The 25896-nt window shown below is 37.6% G+C and overlaps 1 protein-coding gene across 13 annotated transcripts in view; it reads left to right on the top strand.

The window, feature by feature from the left end:
• Window positions 1–25896, top strand: part of MAP2 (microtubule associated protein 2) — a 446273-nt gene that overhangs the window by 353626 nt on the left and 66751 nt on the right. For 4 of the 13 annotated variants that reach the window (XM_019523438.1, XM_019523433.1, XM_019523431.1 and 1 more), the window contains 3 exons: window positions 3593–3670; window positions 20821–21078; window positions 23368–25881. In XM_019523438.1, the coding sequence (XP_019378983.1) occupies window positions 3593–3670; window positions 20821–21078; window positions 23368–25881 (2850 nt within the window). The remainder of the gene's footprint in view (window positions 1–3592; window positions 3671–20820; window positions 21079–23367; window positions 25882–25896) is intronic. The other 9 variants (XM_019523443.1, XM_019523442.1, XM_019523435.1 and 6 more) reach the window with 4 other exon arrangements.

The raw sequence follows: 25896 nt of genomic DNA, 5'->3' as shown, positions 1-25896 counted from the left end.
GTGTGTGTGTGTGTGTGTGTGTGTGTGTGTGTGTGTGTGTGTGTGTCACAGTATATAACAATGTCCACACTGAACTCTGGGAAAGCATCCAGTAGCATCATTGGTTTTCTCCAATCTGTGCAGCAGCACCTGTCCTTGCTGGTTCTTTATCTACTCAGCCAGCTAGAGATTTCTGTTGCCCAGAGGGTCAGGCTCCTCTCTGAAATATTTCTTGTGACCTAGATCATGTGGCTCAGGGAACAAGGGTGTCTTGTGGGTCCCAGTGCCTCTAGGGAGGAAAGGGTTAACCTCTGCCAAATTCTGGGTCTTGACAGTCTTGGGAGGAGGGGTGGGGCTACATTTTCCTCCTTCCCCGCAATTCTTTATTATTTTTTGAGGGTGCTTCCATGTTTCTACAAGGAGGTGACTATTGCCTGAACTAGGGCTCTGGAGTATTTTTAAACCATTCTGACAACATTGTTCCTACCTTTGGCCCAACTGAATAATTCTCCAGAATTGCACTACCCTACAGCCAAGGAGGACAGAATGCAGTCCTTAACTGACGACAGGCTCATATCCCTGTATCTTCTGGTTTTATGTGGCTGAATTCTGGGTGAATAAAGGGGAGTTCCCTGCTTTCCAATATAGTCCATTCCTGTATCTCTGGGAGAACCTGAAGAAGCAGAAATTAACTATGTATTTTTTTAATGAAAAGTAGAACTATTTTAAATGTTTTTGAAGTGTTCTTAAAGTATTAGAACTCTCATTCCTTTTGAGTGATGCAGTCTTTAATTACATGATTACATATTCTTTTTTTTCAATGGGAGTCCTGATTTCTTAGGTGAAGAGGGGATGGACACTTCTTGGAAATGAGTCAGGACTGATTAGAGAATTAGGTTCTTGAATATATAGAATCATTGAATCATAGAAAATTAGGGTTGGAAGGGATGTCAGGAGGTCATCTTGTCTAACGCTCTGCTCAAAGCAGGACCCTCCCCAACTAGATCATCCCAGCCAGGGCTTTGTCTAGCCGGGTCATAAACACCTCCAAGGATGGAGATTCCATCACCTTTCTAGGTAACCTGTTCCAGTGATTCGCCAGCATCCTAATGAGAGAGTTTTTCCTAATATCCAAATTATACCTCCCTTGCTGCAACTTGAGACCATTGCTCCTTGTTCTATCATCTGTCACCACTGAGAACAGTCTACCTCCAACCTCTTTTGAACCACCTTTTAGGTAATTCAGAGCCTCTGCTGCATTTGCTGTGAAAGACAGAAGTATGTATTGAATTGTGCAAGTCATTGCAAGAACAGAAGAAAGATCGTTTCATGGTTTTGGCAGTTGAATGCTACTCTGTGCCTCTGCCACAGAGTTCCTGTGGGATGCTAGGCGAGACACTGCAAAAAATCTTCACAGGTGTCCACTGAAACATTCAGCATTTTCAGTGCCCAGAGTGAGATATTTTGGGGTGCTAAGCACCAAGACACGAACTGAATTCAATTGGTGTCGTACATTTAACATATAATTCCTATAAAAACACTTTCAATTTGCATCCAAAATTCATGGGCACCTGTGAGCACTTCAGTTGGTAGTCCAATTTCCTGATACAGAAAGTGGGGATAGTAATAACATCCCCACTTGCAAGGGTGTTGCAAAGATAATTTTTTTCATGTGTGTGAAATACTCAGACGCTACAATGCCGGGTGCAGTAAGAAAGCCCATGAGGAAATTAATAATTATGTATTCAGTGCAGGCTTTGGAAACTGTGCAGTGAATAAGGGCAAGGCATACACTTTGAAAAAGAAGTATTGAGTAATTACCCATTCAGTAAGCACCCCCCATCCTCTACACTCAACAAGGTAGGATTTCTGTGAATAAATATTACATGAACATGTCATTTAAGACTGTATCATAATACATATACAGAAGGAGGGTTGAATTAAGATTGTACAGACAATCTTCTCACATTTCCTAATTTCTTAGTACTTAGTATGGTTTGCAAACATAACTTTTTTTCTAACATAGGTTTTCTGTATGTAAATCCTTATATTTAGAATTTAAGGAATAGTGTCTTGTAGAAATCTTAAAGCCAAATTTCCAATGAAACTCTGAAAGGGTGACAGAAAATTTGCAAATTCATCATATCTTCATTTCTGTTGCCTACATCTGCGTGCATATATATGCAAGGGCTGCAGCCTCCTGATAATTTAGATCTCAACGTTTATTTACTTCACAATTGAGTTTATTTGAATTTTATTCAACAGAGACTTAAGGCCCAATAGTGCTTCTTTCACAGAGGTCCATTTTTTCATGAAAGCCCCTGATTCAGCAAAACACTTTCAATATATTTAACTTTAGGTATATACTTAAGGTCTTTGTTAAAGTAGGGCCTAAAGGATAGCAGAACTGAGAATGTGGTGAGGGTGTGAAGACATTCTTGAACATACTATGAGAAAAATATCTGTTAGCAAAAATTTGATCTGTGAACCTCAGTGACAGTTATTCAACAGCAAAGATAGCTGTATAAACTGTTCCTTGATTGAAAAGTCATGGGGGGTACTGGGATTACAGAGTACGAAAGGCCCAGTTCAAGCCCCAGTGAAGTCAATGGAAAGGAAATCAATTGATTTTACTGGGTTTCGGAGCAAGCTGTAAATCACAAATAGAGTCCCATTTACCTGCTAGAGTTATATACAATGCTGCCCTATTGAAGGAAATTTTGTAAAATAAAGCTCTATAAAAACCAACCTGATAGATCCTAGTACCAACTGAAGAAATGCTCGCTCAGAACTAGTTCTGTGAACTTTATTTATGAAAGCAGTGAAGAAATCAAAGGGAATATGTTTTAAAAATAACTTATTTATGGCTTAATTCTGCTTCCACTGAAGTCATTGAAAAATCTTCTCCTGACATCAGTGGGAATATAAAGATATTGACTAGGAATTAATCTAAAATTTGAGCAGATTAAGCATCTGAATAGCACCTTCATGTGATGACTGATATTCCCTATTGATGCCTTCTTGCCTCTAGTGGTGCCACCAGCTGGTAGCCTTTATATTATGACAAGGAGCATGTTGAACTAAGCAGAAACAAACAAACAAAATGAATAAAATGTATCCAGGCTTTAACGACGAAAAACCCAGCAATATCTTAGTTCTCTAGGTACACAAAGGTAGACTAAGCATGGGATTTGGCACCTGTTTGTCCTTTTAACAGATGAGGAAACAACCTAAAAATACCTCTTGTTTAAATATTTTGCTGTTGTTTTCTGAACCAAAGTTCCTCCAGAAACAACATTGATCAATGTAGCAGACGGAACATACACGAAAAGGATGGCTGATCATTTTATATTTGACATTATTTGGTCGTAAACATAACTATCGTTCTGAACATAATGAATGCATGTTTTAAATAAATGTTCTCCTTTTATTATAGGTTTAAAAGATAAATTGAAAGGGGACTATATCTGAAAATCCATTAGGTACAACTCTCCATTAAATTATTCTCCAGTGTGGCCAGAAAAGTCTACTGCAGCTTGTACTTGGCATCTAGTGTTCTCCCAGGAATTAATTGCTGTATCTCATTGTCTCATTTCCATTGTTCAATCTCTAGCAGTTGAAGAATCAGCTAATCTGCCTCCTTCCCCACCTCCATCACCAGCCTCAGAACAGACTGGAACACTGGATGAAGGTAAGGGTCCCTTGGACAGTGTAGTGTACATCTATGAGGAAGGGGGACAGATGTTAAGCTGACGGGGTGGAAGAGTTAGTGAATGGGGGGGCTACTTCTTGCCAGTAGCATCTTAGTGGACTAATCAACCACTGTCAATAAGTTGTCACCTGCAAACTGACTGTAACACACAAATGAGGTACATATGCATCCACAGAGGTATGCAGGAGTGCATGTTGGAGCAAAAAATAAATACATACATATAAAAATGTGAAAATAATGTTGATACCTGTTAATGGATGTTATAAGCCAAGACAAAAGTGAGATTTCCCCAGGGTGGTCACCAATTTCCAGGCTTGCTATTAGTAATTATGCTCTGTTAAAAACTGTTTTGCTGAAAATTAATCAGCATTAAAGTTTTTTCAACGCTATCAAATCCATGAAAGCAAGGAGATTCTGATTTAGACTGTTTCCTTTTGCATTCCATCTTTAACATACAGTTCTGTACATAGGTGTAGTGTTGGGGGATTCTGTTCTGTGGGTGCACAGGTGAACTTTTAGCCTTAAAGTAAATTTTGTGTGCTGATTTACCCAGTGATATTCAATATTATGAACCCATAATCTTTACGTTCATCTCTCTTTAAAATCTTGGTTAAGCAAAAGACTTAAGCCAATGCTTAACATTAAGCAAGTGCTTAAGCCCCATTGAAATCACATGATTAAGGTTAAGCATGCATGTATGTGGTTTGCTAAATAGGAATGACCTGTAAATGCATGGTACTTCTATTAAAATTGTCACGGGAGGAATAGCTAAATACAGCAGAATCCTACCTTACACATCTGCGAAAAGAATTTGGACGTAGCATTTTCAGGTATCACCCTGAACTGAAGTCAGCCATTTGATAGTCATTTGTCTTTATATGTCAACTTCCTTCTTGGCTCCTTTGAAATTAAACTTGTCATGGGAATAAGATATTACTGTCTACATGCATTTAGTCTACATGCATTTTAATCTGTGATGTTTAATACGATAGGAAATTGATAGCTTTTACTTGATTCATTAATATGTACTTGCTCTCAGTCAATCAGGACATGCTTTAATTTGTACCTGACCTCTAAGTATTTGGGATTAATTCAGCAAAGATCACATTATTTGGTCATTTGTACTGAAAATACTTACTGGATATGTTCAGCAAGCAGTGTGTAAATGTTGATTTTCTGAATGTTGTTGTTATAACATTCCTGGTATTGAGCAAATATTACAGTGGTAATTCAGCCTATCTCCTAAAGGTAATGGGAAGCCAGTACTGTATAAACAAAGATTTTAGGGCAGCCAGGGAAGTTCTGATTCTTGCACTACTCCTTCTCATCAGTGTATGTGGCTATGTTTTTGCTCAAGAGTGTGACTTTATATCAAATGTATTTCAAAATCCTTTATCTTGGGTTTAGAATGAGCTTTCAGGACTATTTTCATTAACAGTATTATTGCTTGTTACTTTTGGAGGGTTTTTTTTTTATAAAGTAACTTAATTGATTAATTGACCGAATGGAAATGTGGCACAGCAGAGAACAACTCTAGGTTGTTTGACCTAATGAACTGAGCCATTCCTAGTGGTGCAAGAGGCACAGCAAGTGCCTTAACAGTATTGTGTTTCTTTTTCCTCATTTGTAAAGCTGAGTTAACATAATGATCATTACTTACCTACCTCACAGGGGTGTTGTGAGGATTAACAAGTCAATGTTTGTATAATGCTTGGAAGAGATGTTATGCTACATGTTTTCTATGGGGTTTTTTTCTTTAAAGGTTGATTTTAAAATGTCACTATGGCTTTTGACCCACATTTTCAGTCTGAGAACAGACTTCACTGGGCTGTTCATAGACTCCTAAAATACAGGGTGTTTTGGAAACATTGACAAAAATCTTACTTGGTGATTCCTCAGTATTGGTGATTACTGAATTCCAAAGTGCTGTCAATTTCTCTTTTATGTTTGGCTTTCAGGGTGTGGGTCATAGTAGGGTAAGATGGAAAACAAAGGAAATTGTTGCAAAAGTGTTCATCCAAAATATCCCATGGCTTTCTGGGGGGAGGGGAGTTTTTAAATCTGACATTTTTCAACCAGCTCTTGTAAATATCCTTTTGCTTCTCTTATACATTAAGCCCTTGTCTGTTTGACTGGAGTGAATCCTTATTTTCTACAACTACTTTGAAATGTTGACTGCCAGACTCAGTATTACCTTATGCTGCTAGCATGAATAAGTTAAATTCTGCTGTATTTACTCAACCAAAAATCTCATTAACTTCCATAGGAACGTTTCCCTAAGTGAAGACTGCAGGATGTCATACAATATCTGTAGTATCTGTTTAAACCCTCAACCCCCATGTTCCTTAATTACATATCCCAATATCCAGTAATGGGTGCATCTACATGTGCAATTTAATGCGCACTAGCCTATTTTAATGCACATTAAAGCATCACAAAAAGTACTCTTTAGCCTAATGCATATGAAAATAAGCTAATGCACATTTTTGCAGTACCTCACAATGGAGGTACTAGATTTAATACACCTGAACTAAAGCACATTAATTGAATATGTAGATGCGCCCATGTATACCCTAATATGCCCTTCTGTGTCTGTTCTGTGGAATGGAATTTATAGAATTTCATCCAGTTCTGCAATTGTATATAAAAAAGTCAAAACCATTTGGTATGTATAATACCTTTAGGTTTCCTTTTTTTCCCCCTGCCCTTTAATATTTTCCCAGTGCTCTTGTCAGTGGGGTGTGTGTGTCTGTGATAGCATGCCTTTGAATCTGAAAGAGATTTCCTTCAGTCATAATGGGGAGGAAATCACTGTGTTGTAGACATGACAAAGGTGGATGTGGTCAGCGATGCAGCAAACACAAATTAAAAAAAAAAAGCAAAGGGAAAGAATTTGGGTCAAATATATTTTAGGAGTGAAAAGAGTCAGTGGATGTAGGTTTCATTCTTTCGTACAACCACAGACAGATATTCAGATGAGTGGGTTGCTTTTCACTGCCCTGGAAGGTAAGCTAACTAATTTGCCTCACTGCAATTAATTCATTCATTGCAATTTTTTTCCTGTGGTTTATATTTTAGGAAAATGAAATTTACCCAAGCACTATCTAATGCTTTTATCAAATGGATTTGGACAAGCGTTGCTGGTGCTGCTTTGTACTGCCAATATTGCATTTTTGTGCTTGGCACCTCCTTTGATTGGCTATTAACTGCCTCATATAAAAATAAATCTAGAATGCTACCGGACAAAAAGAATGTCCTTGATAAAATAGTGTGCAGTTTAAAGTATGTATTTCTATAACCAAAAGCTGTTTTACAAATTAAAAAGAACTGTGGGTTATGAGTGAAGAATTATTTTCAATGAAACATCACTTTTGAAAGACATTTTCAAAAAGGCTCTGGAATCAAAAACTGAATAACCCTGTAAGTAAAAATATTCTATCTTAGACTTGAAAATGTATTGCCTTTTTACTTGAGCCTAAGAGAAACCAAGATATCTCTTAAAGGGTACTAAAACAACAGGGGAAAAGGTTTGCTATAGAGAAAAAATTAAAAGCATAGTAGCATTTGAAGACTTGATTGCCCATCTTAAGAAATTATCTCATGATCAATTTTTAAAAATCTTTTGTAAAGCAGTTATAAATAAAACAAGATAGAAAGCAATATAAGAAACACTGAACAATGATAAAACTAGAGCAAGAAAATAATATGGATGAACCCAGACCACTTCTCTGTTACCCCTTTCAAGTCCTGTAGTATTCAGATTCAAGAAACTATAAGCAGAGAGTCTAAGATTTCTTTGTTTCAAAAAAAGAGATTCATCTGCCATATCATCATCACACTGATCCATGTTCATTCAACATACCTCCCCTCCCATTCAGAATTATTGAAAAATAATCTTAGGGAACTGTTTAGTTTCATAGATTTTCATCAGGTCTCTGTGTTGGTTTGATTACCTCTTGTGGGATTTTGGCCAGTGATTTTAAGAAGAGCTGTAGACTGTAGCAGGCCCTAAGCTGTTTAATGGCAATATGGTATTGCATTTGCTTGACCAAAGTTTGGGTGACAAAAGAGGAAGCAAAGCAAATGAACAAAAAAGAGAATGTCAGAGGAGAGAATAATTTTAAAAAGTGCCAGGACAACAGGGGAAAATGGGAAACTAAAGACAGTTCAGAGTACGATTAGTGGTCTTATATTGGTTAGATGCAATTTTAATGAAGATACAGCTTAAATAGGGAATAAAAATAGGCATATGCATATTAATTAGTAATTAATTTGCAATTAATATGAATATTAATAAGTAGGACTTATTAGAAACATTGTTATGTTTTTAGCTTCATTTAGTAAAAGCTTTTGCTACTTAACCATGCAATAGAGTATTAAAAAAACTGGTCTACCTCAAAATTTTCACTCTACAGTCTTATACTACAGTTCTGGATAAAATGCCTATCTGCAGATGTACCCAGTTAGCACTTTTAGAAACTTAGTTTCTAAAACTTAGGTAAGAAGTTCTCTTTCCCCTAACAGGCTGGCCAGCTGCTGGAGGCTTTTCTATGACTTTGAAATTTAGAACATCCATGATTACTTTATTTAAAAAGTGAATACAGTTGATACTTGTTTAGATTCATGCACATTTTATAAATTTTAATTATTTGCTTGATATGTCTTACCTATACTTTTTAGTTAATTACATTTTCTTTGTATGTCATTATTAATGTGTATCTACATATATGTTTGTGATTAAATGATTTTGGTAGGACTGGATCTTCAAACCATTCTTAGTTCCCAGAATACCTCTGTAAGCACTGCTGGAAAAGCTTACATTTGCCTGTATTCTGTCTGTCTTCTTAGGCATATGAGCAGCTAAGTAGAAGGCAACACCACCCTGTAACCAAACAGGACATTTGGCTGAGATTTTTACATAAGAGAGAGTAAGGGAATCAAGTAACCAACTCTCACTGAAATTCAGTGAGAGGTGTGCTGCCAACTAATCCAGGCCCCTTTGAAATCCACGTCAGCCTTTTATTTTCCATTTCATCAATAATCACATAAATCAGGGGTTGCCAGTCTATATCCTATAAAGAGGTTGGATCCAGCACAAGGGAGCCTGGGGGATTTGTGGCACACAGCTGTACCATGCTACCCACACCCCCCTCAACACTACTCTTCATGCCCCACGTTCTGCTACTCTCATTTCTGTGCTTATCATCAGTTTATAATTTGTCCCTCTCCATTGCTGTTGGAAATGGGGATTGGTACTAAGAGTAAGTGCAGGCAATTTGAGTGCTCCAGGGGAGGAGATTTGGAGATCCAGGTCATCAAACAGGTCAGGTCACAAGTTATGGCCCATGGTGGCATACGGTTGCCAACTTGTGACGTAACGCTTAAATAAAACACATTCAGAATATTTCTTCTACCTAATTCCTATCCCTGGAATGGCATTGTTTTACCAGTTTCTCAAAATCAGTGTTTTGATACAAGCAAAAGTAATAGTGAACCACTATTTGATCATTGCACTTTTTATATTTAAAAAATATAAATTTAAAATAACTCAAAAATGTAATTGACATACAGGTGCAAATCTATTAATTCCATGCTTCTTGTTTGGCTTTGTGCCTTTATTATACTTGAAACGTTTTGACATCACCATATGTCACAGTAATGAAATTATATTTAATGTAATTAATAACCTGAGTTCTTTTCATACCCATTAATGGTGGTTTAGGCCCCCCTTCAGGGAAGCAGTTTTAAGCATCTGCTTAAATCCCTGCTTCTTAAGGAATGCAATCAAGCACATGCTTGACTTTAATTTGACTTCAGCACAGACTTAAACAACTGCTTAAATTTAAGCACATGCTTTACCTACTCTCCTGATGTGATGCATTCTTGAATAGGAACTTTAAATAAGATCATAAAATGAACTCGAAGTATGGAGTGAACTCATCAGTTTAGCATTTAAATAAATATGCAGTGCACCAAATAGTGTCTGTTCATCAGCTGCATCTCCTGGCATAACATGAACAAACTTTTGAAAAGGCATTGAACATCTATGTTATGTATTTCTAAAAGTCTAAAATCCCCATTAGTTCCATGTTTCTGACACCTCAGGGTTAAGCTCCACTTATTGTGGCATTCTCTTTCTCTCGCTCTCTTTCTAACTCTTGCTTTCTTTCTACTACCATCGCCTTTTGAAGATAAGAACAGGGGAATGGAAAGGGTCTCCTGGGCCAGCAAGTTCAGTGCCATGCATTCAAAGGTACTCAAATTACCTTGCATGGAATTAACATCCATGCTTCAGAAAAGCAGCTTTCCAAGCATATTAAGGGTTTGGAACCACGACAACACACTTTCACTGGAGTAACCTCTATTGGTTTTTTGCAATAATGTAAATTATATGGGAGTCTTGATAGAAGAGACAACCAGTTATTCCAGGGTTGTTACTCACAGTAAGTACTATTACAGTGTCAATACTGAGAGGTGGAGTAGCAGGTCTAAGGCAAATGGCTATCTTGGGATAGGTCTAGATACAAAATCAGCATAATTTCACCCTGATTTTTTCCATGGTAACTCTGCACTAAAACTAAGTAAATTACACTGGTGTAGGGCATAACATCTTGTGTCCAGTATGTGTTTTCAAGGTGTAAAGTTTGATTGCACTGATGTAAACATATCACATGTCCAAGCTGTAACATTGTTACCCTCACAGATGATGCTTTTGTCATTTGAAACGATGTTATTTTGAAAAGTTGATTTTTCAGAAGGGTGTTCAGGTTTTTTTCCTCTAAAGTGGCACTTTCAAAAACAGCAACCCTTAGAATTGGATAGGCATCTTTCACCATATTCATTTTTACTTTTCCTTGGTGGCGTTAAAACAGAAATGAAATGGATCTATCTGAGTATAACATGCCAGGGTATGTAAAAAAAAAACCCATACCATTATCAGAAATACATTGCCAGTATTTTGGTATCTAACATGCTCGTAATAATGTATTAGCAGGAAATAAATTTAGAAGAATAATCAGGAAAATAATGCCTAATATTTTACTATGTTGTTTCATAGTTTTCATAGATTTCATAGACATTAGGGTTGGAAGGGACCTTGGAAGGTCATCAAGTCCATCCACCTGCTCCAGGGGCAAGTAGTCAGCTAGGGTCAAAGGATCCCAGGAAGATAAGCATCCAAATGTTTCTTAAAAGAGTCCAGAGTAGTTGCTTGCACCACCTCTGGAGGGAGTTTGTTCCTGGCCTTGGGTGCTCGGACAGTAAAAAAAGTTTTTCCTTATGTCCAGCCTAAAACTGTCTTGGAGGAGTTTGTGACCATATCACATTGTGTTGATTTTTTTTACAACCATGGTTTGTCCTTTAGAAGAAAATCTGTTAAAATGATCCTTTTCAAGAAAAGCATTCTATAGATTGCATCTACCTTCTGCCTGATTTCAGGTTAACACAGCTAATCACCTCTGTATTTCTATGTATGTATCTCCTTGTGGATGTTATGTAGTGCTAATAATCATACATTATATCATGACCCACTACTAACATAATACAGGAGATTAGAGAACCTTGAAACTAGATGATCTTTCAACATCAAAATATTGTAGAAGGGAATTAGTGGTACCATGATCAATTAATAGCTTTTTAGTCTATTATAGTTGAATAACTATGAATGGGCTCACATAATATATTTCTCTGCCAGTAGAGAGATATAGATGTTATTTTATTATGATTCAATTAGTATAATTTTGCTACAGAATGCAAAAGGTACCTCATTTAAAGCAAAAGGGGCCATATTCCCATTGGGTTCTGTTGAATGAACACTGTATTACTAATTGATTAAATTCTTTCATGCAAAAGAGATTCTTCAACTACAATGAGTTAGGCATTCCACATTTTAAAAGTATGAGCACGAAAATGAATATACCTGGCTGCAAAATACAATAGAAAAAGAAAGATTGATCTGGGAATGCAGAAACAAACTAGTTGAGACCTTAGTCCCCAGTCCTGCCAGTTCTTAGGCAGGAAAGCAAAATTTACAAATTTATGGCCTACAGTCTAAGTGAAGTTCAAGTGCCATGACAAATCCTGTCTTTATTATATATTTATATTCCATAAAATACATTCCCAAAAATATTCCAGAATTTAAAATGTATGTCATTAAGTTATTAGCCCAGCTGAAGTTGAAAAAGAAGATTAGGATCTTAAACCAACTGACTGAGATTGTAATGTCTGAGTTACAAATTAAAAGTTGCAACTCCATTTTATCTTTTTGGTTATGGTGATTTATACTAATGAAACCCACACATAGATGAACATGGTTATAGAGGTAAGTGATGGTATTAACAAGAACAACAATTAAAATAATTTGCTTCATACCAAATTGTATAATATCACTATCTTTTTATATTTATTTAAAGCAGAAAAACTGTCAAACTTCTTAAACAATGAAACGTTAGCCTGGCACACTTTTTTACATAATGTTACCTATCCCATGTACCTTTATCTGCACTATAACATGCAATGACATTTCTCTCCAATTTTTACCCTATGTGGTTGAAGCTGTATGTATTGAGACAATATATGTATTGAGACAGCTGCAACACTAAAGAATATGATGACGTTTAAAAACATGGTGAGCAACATGTAAACTCTATAGTAAGCCAAGTCAGTATTAGAATGTCACAATGTCATAAATGAAAACAGGTTGCCTCCCCATTATAAAATATTTGATTTGTGAGATACAAGTACGGGCCAATTTGTAACAAATAAAATTAGTACCTTTTTACTTTTTAATTGGTGCGTCTATATGTACACAGTTACTGCACAGTAACTATAGTGACTGACGCCAACTTGGGCATAAATTTGCTACCTGCATCATGCAGGTAGCAAATTTATGCCCACTTAGTTACTGTGCAGCAAGACACATGTAGATGCCTTACTGCACAGTAACACTGTGCGTGGATTGACTTGGAAGTAACTTTACTCCCAAGTCGGTGCGCACACAGCACTACTGCACTGTAAGGTGTATACGTGTAGATGCTGGTCTAAAAACTGGTTACTGTGCAGTAAGTTACTGTGCAGTAAATGCACATGTAGACATGCCCAATAAATAGTTTTTTGAATGGCATTAGTCTACAGTGTTGTGGGGCAGGTCAGCCATTAGATGATCCAGACATACAGCAAATTAATAAAAATAAGGAACATGTGAGTGTATTTTCTAATATGCAAAAAAAATTTTTTAAATATATTTGATAGTTGCTGGGCCCAATTTTGGTTGCAACAGAAAGCCCAGATGTAGTTGAGAGCAAAATGTGGTCCAAGTTGTAGACTTATTGTGAGGTAGTCTGGAATAACCAAAAACTCACACAGATAAAAGAAGTATAATTACCTATCTCTTGCCAAAGATGCTTCTGGTTTGCATTTGAAAATCCTGGGTTCACAGACAGAACAGCATATCCTACCTAAGACAAAAAATAAACACTAGCCCTCCATATCATTTCTTCCTTGGCTCAGCTCAGATATTTGTGCCCTGCCCTGCTTATTGCTCAGCATTCACAAGCAAACTGGGACTTTTTTTTTAATTCTGAAAGCAGGGGCAGAATCCAGTCTTATACAGTAGCTACATTTTTAACCTCTTTTCTTGAGACAGTTTAGAACCCCTCCCCATAACTTCTCCTAGAAGCTAAAACGTAGTTTCCTAAAAAGTTTGATCTACATTTCACTCACATTTTTAACCTCTTACAGGCAGAGCCAAATTGGCAGTACCAGAACAGCCAAAAACTTGCTGCTAATGGAGCAGTGCCTCTGAGAGGGCTAAAACTGTAATTTTACCTGGGCTAGAAAGGGAAGGCAAGTAAATTGAAGAGTAGGCTCTGTTCTTGCTCCATGTGGCCATGACTGGAACTTTTTTTCCTGGATTCTGCCTTTCCAAAAAAAGGTGCAGGTCTTAAATGGTGTGGTGTAGTATGCAAGAAAATATTTTTCACACATATTTGGCACAAAATAATCTTGGGGTGGGAGGAGGGCCACTCTCCCTTCTATGTCAGATTATATTTTCCTATGTTACCCAGATAACACTTCATTATTAGAGTTAACATTTAGCAGCTGTACTGTTTCTGCAGTGAGATGCTCAGGTACACAGATCTGGATGGCTTCAGATGTTGACTGCACTTAAAATTCACTTTCTAACCCAGTTGTCTGAATTTGAGAGTGAAATGTAGATCAGACTTGTTTAGGAAACTACATTTTAGCTTCTATGAGGAGTTATGGGGAGGGGTTCTAAACTGTCTCAAGAAAAGAAAAAATGAAGGAATTATTTTTGCAGTTTTTGTGCTAGAGGAAAAGTCAACAAGTTATTTACAGTTATAGACACCAACTGAAAGAGGATATTCCCTAAATGTAGGATTTATCATGTAGCTAGTTGTCATACTCAGAGGATGGGCTTAATATCTCGTATTTAGCAGTGCCATGACTTAGCTCATGTTCAGTGTGCACCATAACTGACAGGAGATCTCAGATCACATCCGATCCATTAGGTAGATTTGTTCCTTGGCCATTTTTATTTCAGCTGTGTTATTTTGTAGACAACAATAATAGAAACTGAAGATGTTCCTCTTGTCAACAACAGAGCTATCTTTGTGATGATACACACTAACTTTTCAGCAGGTGAAAAAGCAAGCCCTCATTAATGTGTTGAAAAACTTCTATCGGAGGCCATCTTAAACCCTAGAAATATGGTACAACAATATAAAATGCAGGGACAAATAATAAAAGAAATTGCTGAAAGGTAGGTATAGGAGGCTTTTACCATTAAAAGGTAGCCACACGCTTAGAAAGAACTTTATTTAGGTTGAATTGTTATTTACTGATGTGTAGAAAAAGAGTAGCAGATATTTAAAATACATATTTATAAAGCTTCTATCAAAGTATGATAGATTGATTTTAAATGAAAACAGCTTCTAGATTTTAAACTTCCAAGTGTTTCAACTGTTTCAAGGTTTTTTGTTGTAGCTGTGTTGGTCTAAGGACATAAGCAGGCAAGGTTTTTTGAGTAGCTGTGGTATCTTTTATTAGACCAACTGAGTAGTTGGAAAAAAGTTCTTTGCAAGCTTTTGGGTGCAATCACCCTTCTTCAAGCATAGGGAATCTCTGCTCTTCTAAGACTCCATTTCATTCCTTTGAAGTCTCAGAACAGCAGAGATTCCCTGTGTTTGAAGGAGGGTGATTGCACCCAAAAGCTTGCGAAGACCTTTTTTCAACTATTCAGTTGGTTCTAATAAAAGATATCACATCTGCCCAACTGTTTTGAAGGAATCATACAACTTGGCCATGGGGTACTAAGTCTATTTCCTAATCGGTCCCTGTGTGTAATATCATTTGGGAGCAGTGCAAGTCTGGTGTACAGCCCTTAAAAGTTTAGGGCCAGATCTGATTCTGTGTATTAGGGACAGATGTGATCCTGTTCTATCCTGCTTGAGTCCCTGGAAACAAGTTTATGCCCCTACTTTTTATAACACTCTCTCATCTTTGCCTCAAGACAAAATCAGAAAAAGCAGCAAGGAGGAGGAGGATTCATCCACCTTTCTCATTAACTGTTTTTTCAGGCATTTGAGCAGGGTGGAATAGTATAATGCTTATGTGCTTGTGTTCACTTATATGTCTAATAGGTAGAATAGGATCTTGCCCTTAACGCTTAATTTTGATTTCACTGACATTTACAATGATTTTGTTCTGTAGTGGTGATTACTAAGGGAGACAATAAACATTTACCCAGTAAATTACATTTATGTAAATTTCATGTCTTCAATTCTGCATTGCCTTGGCATGGCTGACTGAATCCATTCTGTGGTATGACATAGTGCCTAGACATGTCAGTGCATGTGTCCATCCTGTCTTGTCTTACTTTGTCTGTCTGTCTGTCCTGCTGTTTCTACCTGTGTATGTGTCTGTTTGTAGATGAAGGGGCTGAGGATAAGGTGGGGCCTCTACACAGCTGCCTGCACTATGGGCCTGCTGCCAGCGGGGAGAGGCGTAAGCACCTAGCCCCCTCCATTTCAGTGTCTGTGCCTGATGATGAACCCTGCCATTCAGACGAGGAGTACTATGAGCATCCTTTGTTCAGCTCTGAGTGGACTGACTCTAGTACACTCCCCAGTGCCACAGTGCAGAGTACAGAGGCCTTGTTAAGCCATGAAAAAGGTGAATTAAACATGGTCCCATTTTGTTCCTCCTCCCCTCCACCCTGCCAAATGATCTTCATCCCATTATACATGCCTGGTGCAATTTCTTCAGGTCTTTATTTTTTCCACGCAGAAGTGAAGTCCCTCTAGAATCCACATACCCCCAAATGAGGCAGGGGCCTGAGTCAAATGCAGTGGTGCAGTAAATGAATTTATAGTTATTGTGCCTCTCATACCGGCATTCGCTTTAGTTCACAGTTTGTCATAAAATGACCTTGATTGTTGCAGTGAACAAGCATCTCATTAAAAGGAAGAAAAGATGTTCCTTCTTAACGTTAGAGATAAGGTGACCATATACCCTAGATTGGCTATGACAGTCCTAGATTTTGGAAGCTGGTCCTGGCCAGCCAGTGAAAATTAAAATGAGCATCCCAGGCGCAGGGTGTGGAGAAGGGAGGCAGAATGGCAGAAGCTGTGAAATAGGAAGCTCTAGGAGACAGCAAAATTGCTGTAATAAGTTATCTTGATTAGTGGAATGACCATTAAAAGGGGATTGTTAACACCTGTGAAGAAAACAATGGGTTATTAATTGACTCCTTAGCTGCCTGAACAGTAATACCAGTGATGCCCTGCCCCCACTCTGCCTGCAGCAGCAGACACTTGGGGGACAGGGAAGCAATGTCCTGTATTTCACATTGTCCCATGTGGCGATCCTAGTTAGAGAAAGTGTGGAAATTAGGGTACCTGAGTTAAGCCATGTGTTGGTGCAGGACACCTACCCACTGGGAAAGCCATAGAAAACAACTAAGTAGTTTTGTAGGGCAGAAGAGGCCAAATTTATCCACAAACTTAAGAAATGGTATTTCAAGGATTCATTTGGCCTGTGGTGTCCTTGCCAATGTTCCATACATGGCCAGCAACCTTTACCTGATCACAAACGATACAGATATTTAAGAAAGTTTATTGCAGTTGTCTGCATCCCATCTCATATTAGTTTGACTCCCTCATTAGCCATTTAGGCATCTTATTTTACCAGGGTAGTGGGAAAAGAATGGAATGAATTTGTGGAGTCTTTTTTTCCTAATCCAAATAGTTATTAGATTGCTGGATTCCTATCCTAGACAAAAGTGAACCATGTCACAGTTAATACTACTTTGCTAAATTAACCTGCAGCTTAAACCAGATATGAAGAATGGTGATAAAAATTCAGAAGCAGTTAATGTCACCAGAGAATACAGAAGAGTATACTGAGAACTAATGAGGTTATTTAAGTAAAATATTGCACAGGAGAAATGTATTCTGATATTGGAGCAACAGTGGAAACAATTAAAAGAGGCCCATGCTGTTAATCCAAGATTGCTAACACTATTAGGACTCCTATCAAAACTATTGCAAACCAGGTACCTCACAAACCTTGTCATAACTTAACTTGCCATACCTAAAATGGGTGCAAGATATTCATACCTACACCTAAAACACCTCTTCTAGACAGGTTAAATCATGAAGGGCAACTTTATACAAAGCTGTACATTGCCCACTGGTGGAAGAAATAGATTCCAGAACACTATCTGTAAGAGAAAGGGGGAAATAAACTGACTCATGAGTGAAGAAGCAGGCTTTGTAAAATATCTTTTCCTACTGACTATCTTGTGAGCAAAAACAGGATTAAGAATTTTGGCTTAACAGAGTTAAATATACAAGGAAGTATTGGTAAGACGATCATTAGGATTCCATCGTGAAATAGTATAGGACATATTTAACAGCTGAGGATTATACTGGGCATGTCTACACATGATATTAATGTGAAGCAATAAACGCCAGTGCAGCACATGCCGGAGTTTATTGCTTCTAGGAACAGGGTATACACATGCACTTAGGACAGCAGCACATTGAGCTTGGGTGGCTCTGCCCCAGCTGGCAGGAGACCTGGGAGGTCAGCCTGCCAGCCCAGAGCTGCTCCACCCCAGGTCAGTGTTCTGTGGAGGGGCTGGCTGGGACACGAGGGTGCTACAATGACAGGCTAGCCAGCAGGCATCCCCTGCACTGTAGCACTCTCATTCCCTAGACAGCCACGTCAGTGTCTACACATGCAGTGCTGCAAAGTAAAAACTCTGCAGTAGGATAATACTTATCTTTACAAGTACTACCCTGCTGCAGTGTTAATTAGTTTACTCCAGCCTAGTAGCCCTGCATGTGTAGACATGAGGTGTTTACTGCAGATCTAATTAGTCAACTCCACATTAAAGCTTCTCATATAGATGTACCCACTGTGTCCTATAGCTTCAAAAAAAAGGGGGGTACTATTTTAATTAATATATTATTATTGGATTAGATAGATAAATATGTTTCCTGGAAAAGGGTTGGAAAAAATCAAGCCTAAATGTTTTACTGAATATTTTAATCTAAGTATAGGTAGAAGTGTTTGATCTATGTGTGCATGTGTGTTTTTGTGTAGTTATTTGCATGTTAAAATATAGTACTTGTCCATTCAAGTTGAATATTTTTTCCTCTGCTGTTACAGTCATGCCCATTAGTGCTGCTATAAATTAAGTTTGTATAAATTGCTAGTATCCATTTTTTTTTTATTGGAGACTGTAACACAGCTGTAAAAAAAAATGTTCATTTTGTTCATTAGAAAAGCAAAATTCTTCACTTTTGGTAGAATCCTCTTTATTCCCCAGTATGAAAACCTAAAAGAGATTTTTGTGCAAATTATTTTTCTATTTCTTTTCTAACTCTGTATATCTGAAATATTTGTATGATAGAATTGTACTAATGCTGAAAGTCATTATGATCAACTATACTGACATTCATAAACTGAGTTCAACTTTGGGCCTCACTTTCCACTTTGTTACACCAATTAATGCTTGCATGACACAAAGTTAAAGCTACGTCAAAATGGGGTAAAAAAGTGGAGAACTGAACTGTGTTCTTTTCAGATCAAAATTTTAAAATTGGATAAATGTGAGAAAACCGTACAGGGAAACAAAGTTAACTAAATTATTTAAGCAAGTTAAGCTAGATAGTGAACATTTGTCTTTCAAATGCCCAAATTGTGCCAGGTTACAACTTTGGTAGCATAAATTAGGTAAAATCCACCTCTGTTTAAACATCCCTGTAACACTTAGGCTGGCAGATTCTGGTGAAAGTTGCAGTTACATCTCTAATTCTGAATTTTCTGGCTTCTATTAATTTAAGAGAAATGATATAATTGTAATTTCATTTTTACTGTGTATTGTATTTTTCTCTCACCAGCTGGCAAGTGCTCCTTTTGTGCTTTATAAGAGACAAATTTAGTTTAAGCCAATCTGAGGAGCAAAACCACTTATTTACAGAAAAGTTCAACTTTAATGTAACTGGGCCAAGCACAGTCACTCAACTTCACTTTATTTTGGTTCTATTTAGTGAGGGTCTTAAGCATGGACCTCACTTCAAGCACTCAAGTGCTTGTGTTGATTTCAGTGAAACTGCACTTAAGAACCTTACTGATTCCTGGTCTCTTATTAATTCTGATTGCTGTCAATGGGAATACCCAGAGAGCAAGGTGATATTCCATCTGAATATGTCATAGTTTATTTCAGTAGGAGCATTGGACAAATCACTCTGTGGGCCTTGTCAGACATTAATTTAAATGTGCAGTGGGATCTGGGGTATTTATCCTGGATCCCAAAAATCTTGTGTCTTGATATGCCAGACATTCAAAATCTGGCAAGGCAGGATGCGCGATTGTTGGGATCTAGGATAAACTCCCTCACTGTGCTTGCAGACCTTTAAAGCCACCAAAACTGGGCTATGTGCTGCAGCTTTAAAGGTCCCCAAGGGTGGCTTTGGGATAAACAGCACAAAACAGCTTTAACACTCCATGTGTTCAAATTAAAGCACAATGCAAACCAGCCACAAAGCTGTTTCACATTAAATTCAAATTGGAACATCTTTGTGACTGGTTTGCCATTTTTATCACATGCTAAATTGATTTAAACTGGCATGTTACAATTTGTCATGTGATTAACACATTAATTATGCGATAAATGCAGCATCTGCCTGGAGCCTTTAGTATTCTGCTTTGTCAAGAGTGAAATAATCACTATGCTTGATGATAAAATAATTACATTAGCACTGTACTGGGATAGGTGACATTACCCTATTTTAGAAATTTAAGTGATCAAATATTGTTATTGTACATTTTGGCTTATCAGGCTACATTTTACTGGGGAAAAAATGAAGACCCCCCCCCCCTTTAAATTCCTGATCTAATGTACAGAACTTAAAGTACCTAGATAGCATCATTATGCATTGCTCAGCTGAAGGAGAAAAGCTATGCACCCAGTTGCCACAGGCAGCTCAAGTAGTCTTGTGAATCTACTAATGATCAGCCCTATAAAAGTTTTTTCAGGATAATTTTCCAGATTAGATTCCTTGCTGACAGTTAGTCTGTAATATCCTCAAGGTCAGTGAAAGGAGTTTTTCCCTGAAGGGCCTTCATGTATTAGAGAAACCGGTACGTTTATAAAAAATGTGGTGCACTTTGTGAGCTCATTGATATATCAATCTTTTCACAGCCATCTATCACCCAGCACCATGTCCACTTCCAATGAGTTTTCAACATTTATTTTGCTCTTCAGTTATCTCCAGATGGGAAACAATAGCTTTGTAAGACATTTTCAGCTCTTGCTTTAAACATTTGTCAAGAAGGGAAATGATGCTGTTAAACATTCCAGTGTATGCCGTGCCATTTGGCAGCCAGAGAATAACACATCCTTTCTCATTTTAAGTTAAGTTCACTCACTCATACCTCCAGTACTTGAAATGGGATGGAGGCTAAAGCACCTACCTGAGAAGTTAAAAACATAACCTCTACATAGAGCTGAAAGTGTTATGGAAGAATAGTCCTGCTGAGCTTTGAATTTTGTATTGTCTGTTGGTGTTGATATCACCTCCTTTTTCCACCCCTCAAAGAAGAAGAAACAGTACACAGTCCAATGGCCGAGGAAAAGAAACCAGCAGCCCTTCCTGGAAAGGAACTGGGGAAAGAGAATAGGCCTGCTGAACCTTCAGACCAGGCAAAGGGCCTCATTGAGGGCCAGCTGGATTCTGGGTCGGAGGCCAAAGTGTATCACGAAGACAGAGTGCTAAGTGCTGCACCCACCTGGGAAAGAGTAACAGTTGTCCAGGAAGTGTCCTTGAAAGTGAAAGCACCTTCCTTGGCTGAGGAAGGTGTGTCCTCCTTAGGATTGCATGTGTTTGCTGCAAATAAGTTCTCCAGCTTTCTCCAGTGCTTTCTAAGGCTGCTTCATTTCCTGTTTTTCTCATTTCTTATTGTTACTGCTCTTGTTATTATGCTTGATGAGTGTGTAGTGGGTAATCTGATTTGTGTGGATGCTATCTGACAACATGGTTTCCCACCACTACAGCTAATTCCTGATTTTTTACTTTGCTGTGATACAATATGCTTTGTAGCTAAGCTGATACCACCCTGTAAGCCTTTTTTTCCCCATCTCAAATGTGTTTGCCAGTCACATTGCTAATCTATGTGTATATTTTTTTTTCTCTTCGATGCAGAGATTCATATGATTTATTGACTTTGACTATGACATAAAGAGGCTTAAGCTATAGAAATGTTTTTGTTTGCAGTGTGCAGTATTTTTTATGCTTCAGTGCATTCTGGTTTAATTTCCTAAAGCTGTCGCTTCTTATGTCATATCCGTGCCATTCATTGCAGTCTACTCTTTCCCTCTTTGATCATTGCTAGAGCTGTGAGTTTTCATTTATTTTACCCTACTGTAAATGTATAGCCCAACTGGAATACCTTGCTTGGGCTTAACTCCCATGATTTCAATGGGATTTTTTTCCTTCATAATGAAATACAGGATTGGGCACCTACATAAAATTCAGAGATGCTTACTCAGGCAAAATCACTTTTGAGATCAAACTTTTTCCTGAGTAAAAACTAAGAACTTCAGGTTTTGTTCTGTGGACACCATTTCTTTTCAGTAAAAACAGATTTTATTGTGTTAAGAGGTGTTGGTTTTGGTAGGCTACCTTTCTAAGAGAAAGCCTATGCTAGTAATTTTATTTGGTCCAGTTGATTTAAAATGAAATTCCTGTGATATTAAAAATGCTGATTAATGTCAGTGGTTATGCTGCATCAGTACTGTATAGTACAAGTAAACAAAGGTAACATTCATTTAGTTAATCTCACGGTGACATTACTTAATAAGCATTGCTTTTAAAGGCACCAAAAACGACCACCACAAGAGCAAAAAAATATTAAAAGATACAGAAGAAAAAAATAATTGTACATGTGGACTTTTTATTTGCTAGTTACAATGTTTAGAAAAATGATTAACATTTTAAGCTTTAGGTAGCATACCTAAATGTTTTACTAATGGTTAACAAATAACCTATAAATTGTTGAATAATGTAGTAATCAGTCCAGCATGCTGTCCTTATAGAAATAGTTTCACTGGCTTCAGACAGAACACTTAAGTGAGTAAGGAGAGCCAAATTTGCCCAATATTTGTTTTAAAACTTGGCTTAAAAGCACTTAAAATTGTTCTTTTTAATAGATAACATTATAACTTTTTGCAGTACCTTGCATTGTATTTGTCTTAAAATGCACTAAGAAAGAGTGGTCATTAACTACTAATAAATCACTTAAAAATTCTACTCTTAACACATTACCAAAGAATATTATCTAAGAATATAACAATAACTGATGTAAGAATAGCACTTCATTTAGTTTTAAAATATTTTAATTTCAGAGATTCTGAACACCCTGCAACTTTCATAAACTTAATTTGAACTTCTTGGTGCTCAGCATTTCTGAAAACCAGGACTTCAAACTTTGGAAATAAAAACAGCCACATATCCAATTCATGTTATGTGAATTTAGTTTTATGAGAGTAGCTTGAGTTTTGCAGTTTGCCAAGAGCAAATGTGAAAAGTTAGTAAACATAATAACCTCCATCTACCCTCACCCCATGTACTGTACATTTTGATATTTCTTTAGGTTAGGCTACACAGAGAAAAGATCTTATTTAAGACAGCTTTAGATATATGCAAATGCATATACGATATATTTCAAGGATATTGTTCTTTTGTCTAAATTTTGTAGGACTTACTAAAGCAAACCTTACAATGTATTCAGATTCCAGTGAAGTATACTTATAAAATGAAGGCTATTTATATTTTTACTTGTTGGATGCAAGTAATGAGTTGGATGCAAGTAATGAGTAAGAAGACAGTTCTTAAGACACTACTCATTACAACGGATGCAGGTTTTCATATTTTCCTGACATTATAATGTATGGTATTTATGAAACCTTGTATATTAAGAGGAGAGTTAAATGCAACAGTTTAAAACAGATTTCTAAATGGATAGCCTTGCTGCATGCCTGCATATTTTCCCTTTCCCCTGCATTAATCATACAAGATGTTGTAAGCTAAATGACTGCCTGCTATAAGTGCTTTAAGTAATTTGTTGTAAAACCCAAACTACTTCAGATTTACTTACAGCCTCGAAGATGGAAATCCAAGACCAGGAGGGCACAGGCCCTTTCACAGCTGAGCCATTAGACACAAAGGAACGTGAATCAGAGAAAGACATTAAGACTGGTGAGCAACCTAAACATGATGCCTTAGTTCCACAGCCAGCAAAAACAGAGGATACAGATAAAAAGGAATCTCGTGGAAAAGAAGAGGGAATGCTTCCCACTTTCTCACAAACTTTGGATACCGATCTGCAAAAGAAAGGAGAAGTAAGTTCCACAGAACCTGATTCAACTGCAAAACCTTCTGTCTCTCAAGAACAAAGGGACTTGTCCACTGAACAACCAAAAGAGAGTAAAGCAGATGAAAGGAGTATGGATGACTCAATACCTTCAAGCCAAATGATTCCCTTAAAATATAAAGATGACTTTAAAGATGTCCAAGATCACGTCTCCATGCAAGGAATAAGTTCTTTACCACCAGAATCCGAAGTTGATGTGTCAGATACTGTCAGAAAAGAAGCTCCTTCAGAAACATCACCAGCTGTCCCACAGAAATATCAGATTGAAGACAGTTACAAAATAAAACAAGACTCTACTGAACAACAAATTGCCAAAGATTTCTCAAGAGAGGAGGAACGGATCTCCAAAGACAAAATAGAAACTCTAGAGGCACAAGGAGTCTCAGCAGTGACTGTAGATGCCCCAATTGCAGAGGAAAGGTCCACCCAGAAATTTTCTACTTGGGGGGAAGAAAAGGACATGACAAGAGATGAGAGTGATGAAGATGAAAGATATGATTTCCTTGATGGACAGAAGTCCAAGGTATTAGATGACAGTAATTTTTTTACAAAGTCTGAAGAGAAAGGACTTGCTGCAGACAAAGAAATTGTTCAAAAGGAAGGTGAAACTAAAAAGTCACCTGATAGTCTCAAAACAGAAAAAGAAATGGATCAAGCTGAAGTTTCAGCAGCAATAGATGCCAAAAAGGAAGAACAGGCAAGCATAAAGGCCCCCACAAGCACATTAAGCCATGAATCTGTAGATAAAGTTCAGTTATCTAAAACAGCAGAGAAAGCTCCTGATGCTCTAAGCTTAACAGGTGAAAAAGGTCCAACTCAAGAATTTTCTCATGAAAAAGATATAAAAAAGGATACTAAGGAAGATAATATCTGTATTGCAGAGTCAGCTACTCATGAAATACAAGCAGAAGAGGATAGGTCAGGAATGTCAAAGTATTTTGAAACATCTACTTTGAAAGAAGAAGCAATAAAAAGTGACGTTCAGAAGCAAGGCAGTGATTACTATGAACTAAGTGATACTAAAGAAAGTGCATACGAACCTTATCATATAGATTCTGTATTGTCTAAAAAAGAGGAAGATGAATTAGAGTCAGAAACAGATCAACACCCCAGTGCTCATGAAATAGGGTACAGTACTCTTGCTCATACTTTTCCATCTGACAACTCAGAGGAACCCAGTTCACCAGAAAGAATGTTCACTATTGATCCCAAGGTATATGGGGATAAGAGAGATATCCATAATAAAAATAAAGATGATTTGACTCTAAGCAGGAGCTTAGGACTTGGAGGTAGATCTGCAATTGAGCAGAGAAGTATGTCAATTAACCTGCCAATGTCTTGTCTGGATTCTATAGCTCTAGGATTTAGCTTTGGTCGGACACATGATCTGTCTCCACTAGCTTCAGATATTCTGACTAATACTAGTGGGAGCCTGGATGAAGGTGATGACTACTTGCCAGCAACCACCCCAGCATTAGAGAAAGCCCCTTGCTTCCCTATCGATAGCAAAGATGATGATGATGATGAGATTGAAGAGGAGAAAGCCATGACAGAAGAAAACATTCAGGCTGAATCCCTGGTTGAGTCACCTTTCCTGGCTAAAGATTATTACAAAAATGGGACTGTAATGGCTCCTGACTTGCCTGAAATGTTGGATCTAGCTGGCACAAGGTCTAGATTAGCTTCTGTGAGTGCTGATGCAGAGGTGGCTCGAAGGAAATCTGTTCCTTCTGATGCTGTTGTAGAAGACAGTGGTACAACCCTGCCTCCTGTGACTGATGAAAACCACATAACCCTAAAAGCTGAAAGTCAGCTGGAAGATTTAGGCTACTGTGTCTTCAATAAATACACAGTTCCACTTCCTTCTCCAGTCCAGGACAGTGAAAGTTTAACTGGTGAAACATGCCCTTTTTATGAAGGCACAGATGAAAAACTGAGAAGAGGTCTACCAGCTGACCTGTCTTTGATAGAAGTCAAGTTGGCAGCAGCTGGAAAGTCCAAACCAGAATTTGGTGGTGAATTTGCTAGTGAACAAGACTTGAGCCAGCATATATCTGGTGACTCAATGGTCCTGGTAAGGGAATATGAGCAGGAGAAGAAAGGTGCTGATAAGCTAGATACTCTGCTAGAAAAAAGTGAAGAACAGGCTGATTCTAAAGAAATGGATGCCATTAAAAGTAAAGAACATGAGAAAATGAGGCCTGATGCAATTATTGAAGTGAAAGAAGGTTTGGTTGATAAAC

Source organism: Gavialis gangeticus, unplaced genomic scaffold, assembly GCF_001723915.1.
Source record: "Gavialis gangeticus isolate Ggan-Ray unplaced genomic scaffold, GavGan_comp1, whole genome shotgun sequence".
NCBI classification, from domain to species: domain Eukaryota; kingdom Metazoa; phylum Chordata; order Crocodylia; family Gavialidae; genus Gavialis; species Gavialis gangeticus.
Note: the sequence above shows the minus strand (reverse complement) of the source record. Positions and strands in the feature narration are given on the sequence as shown.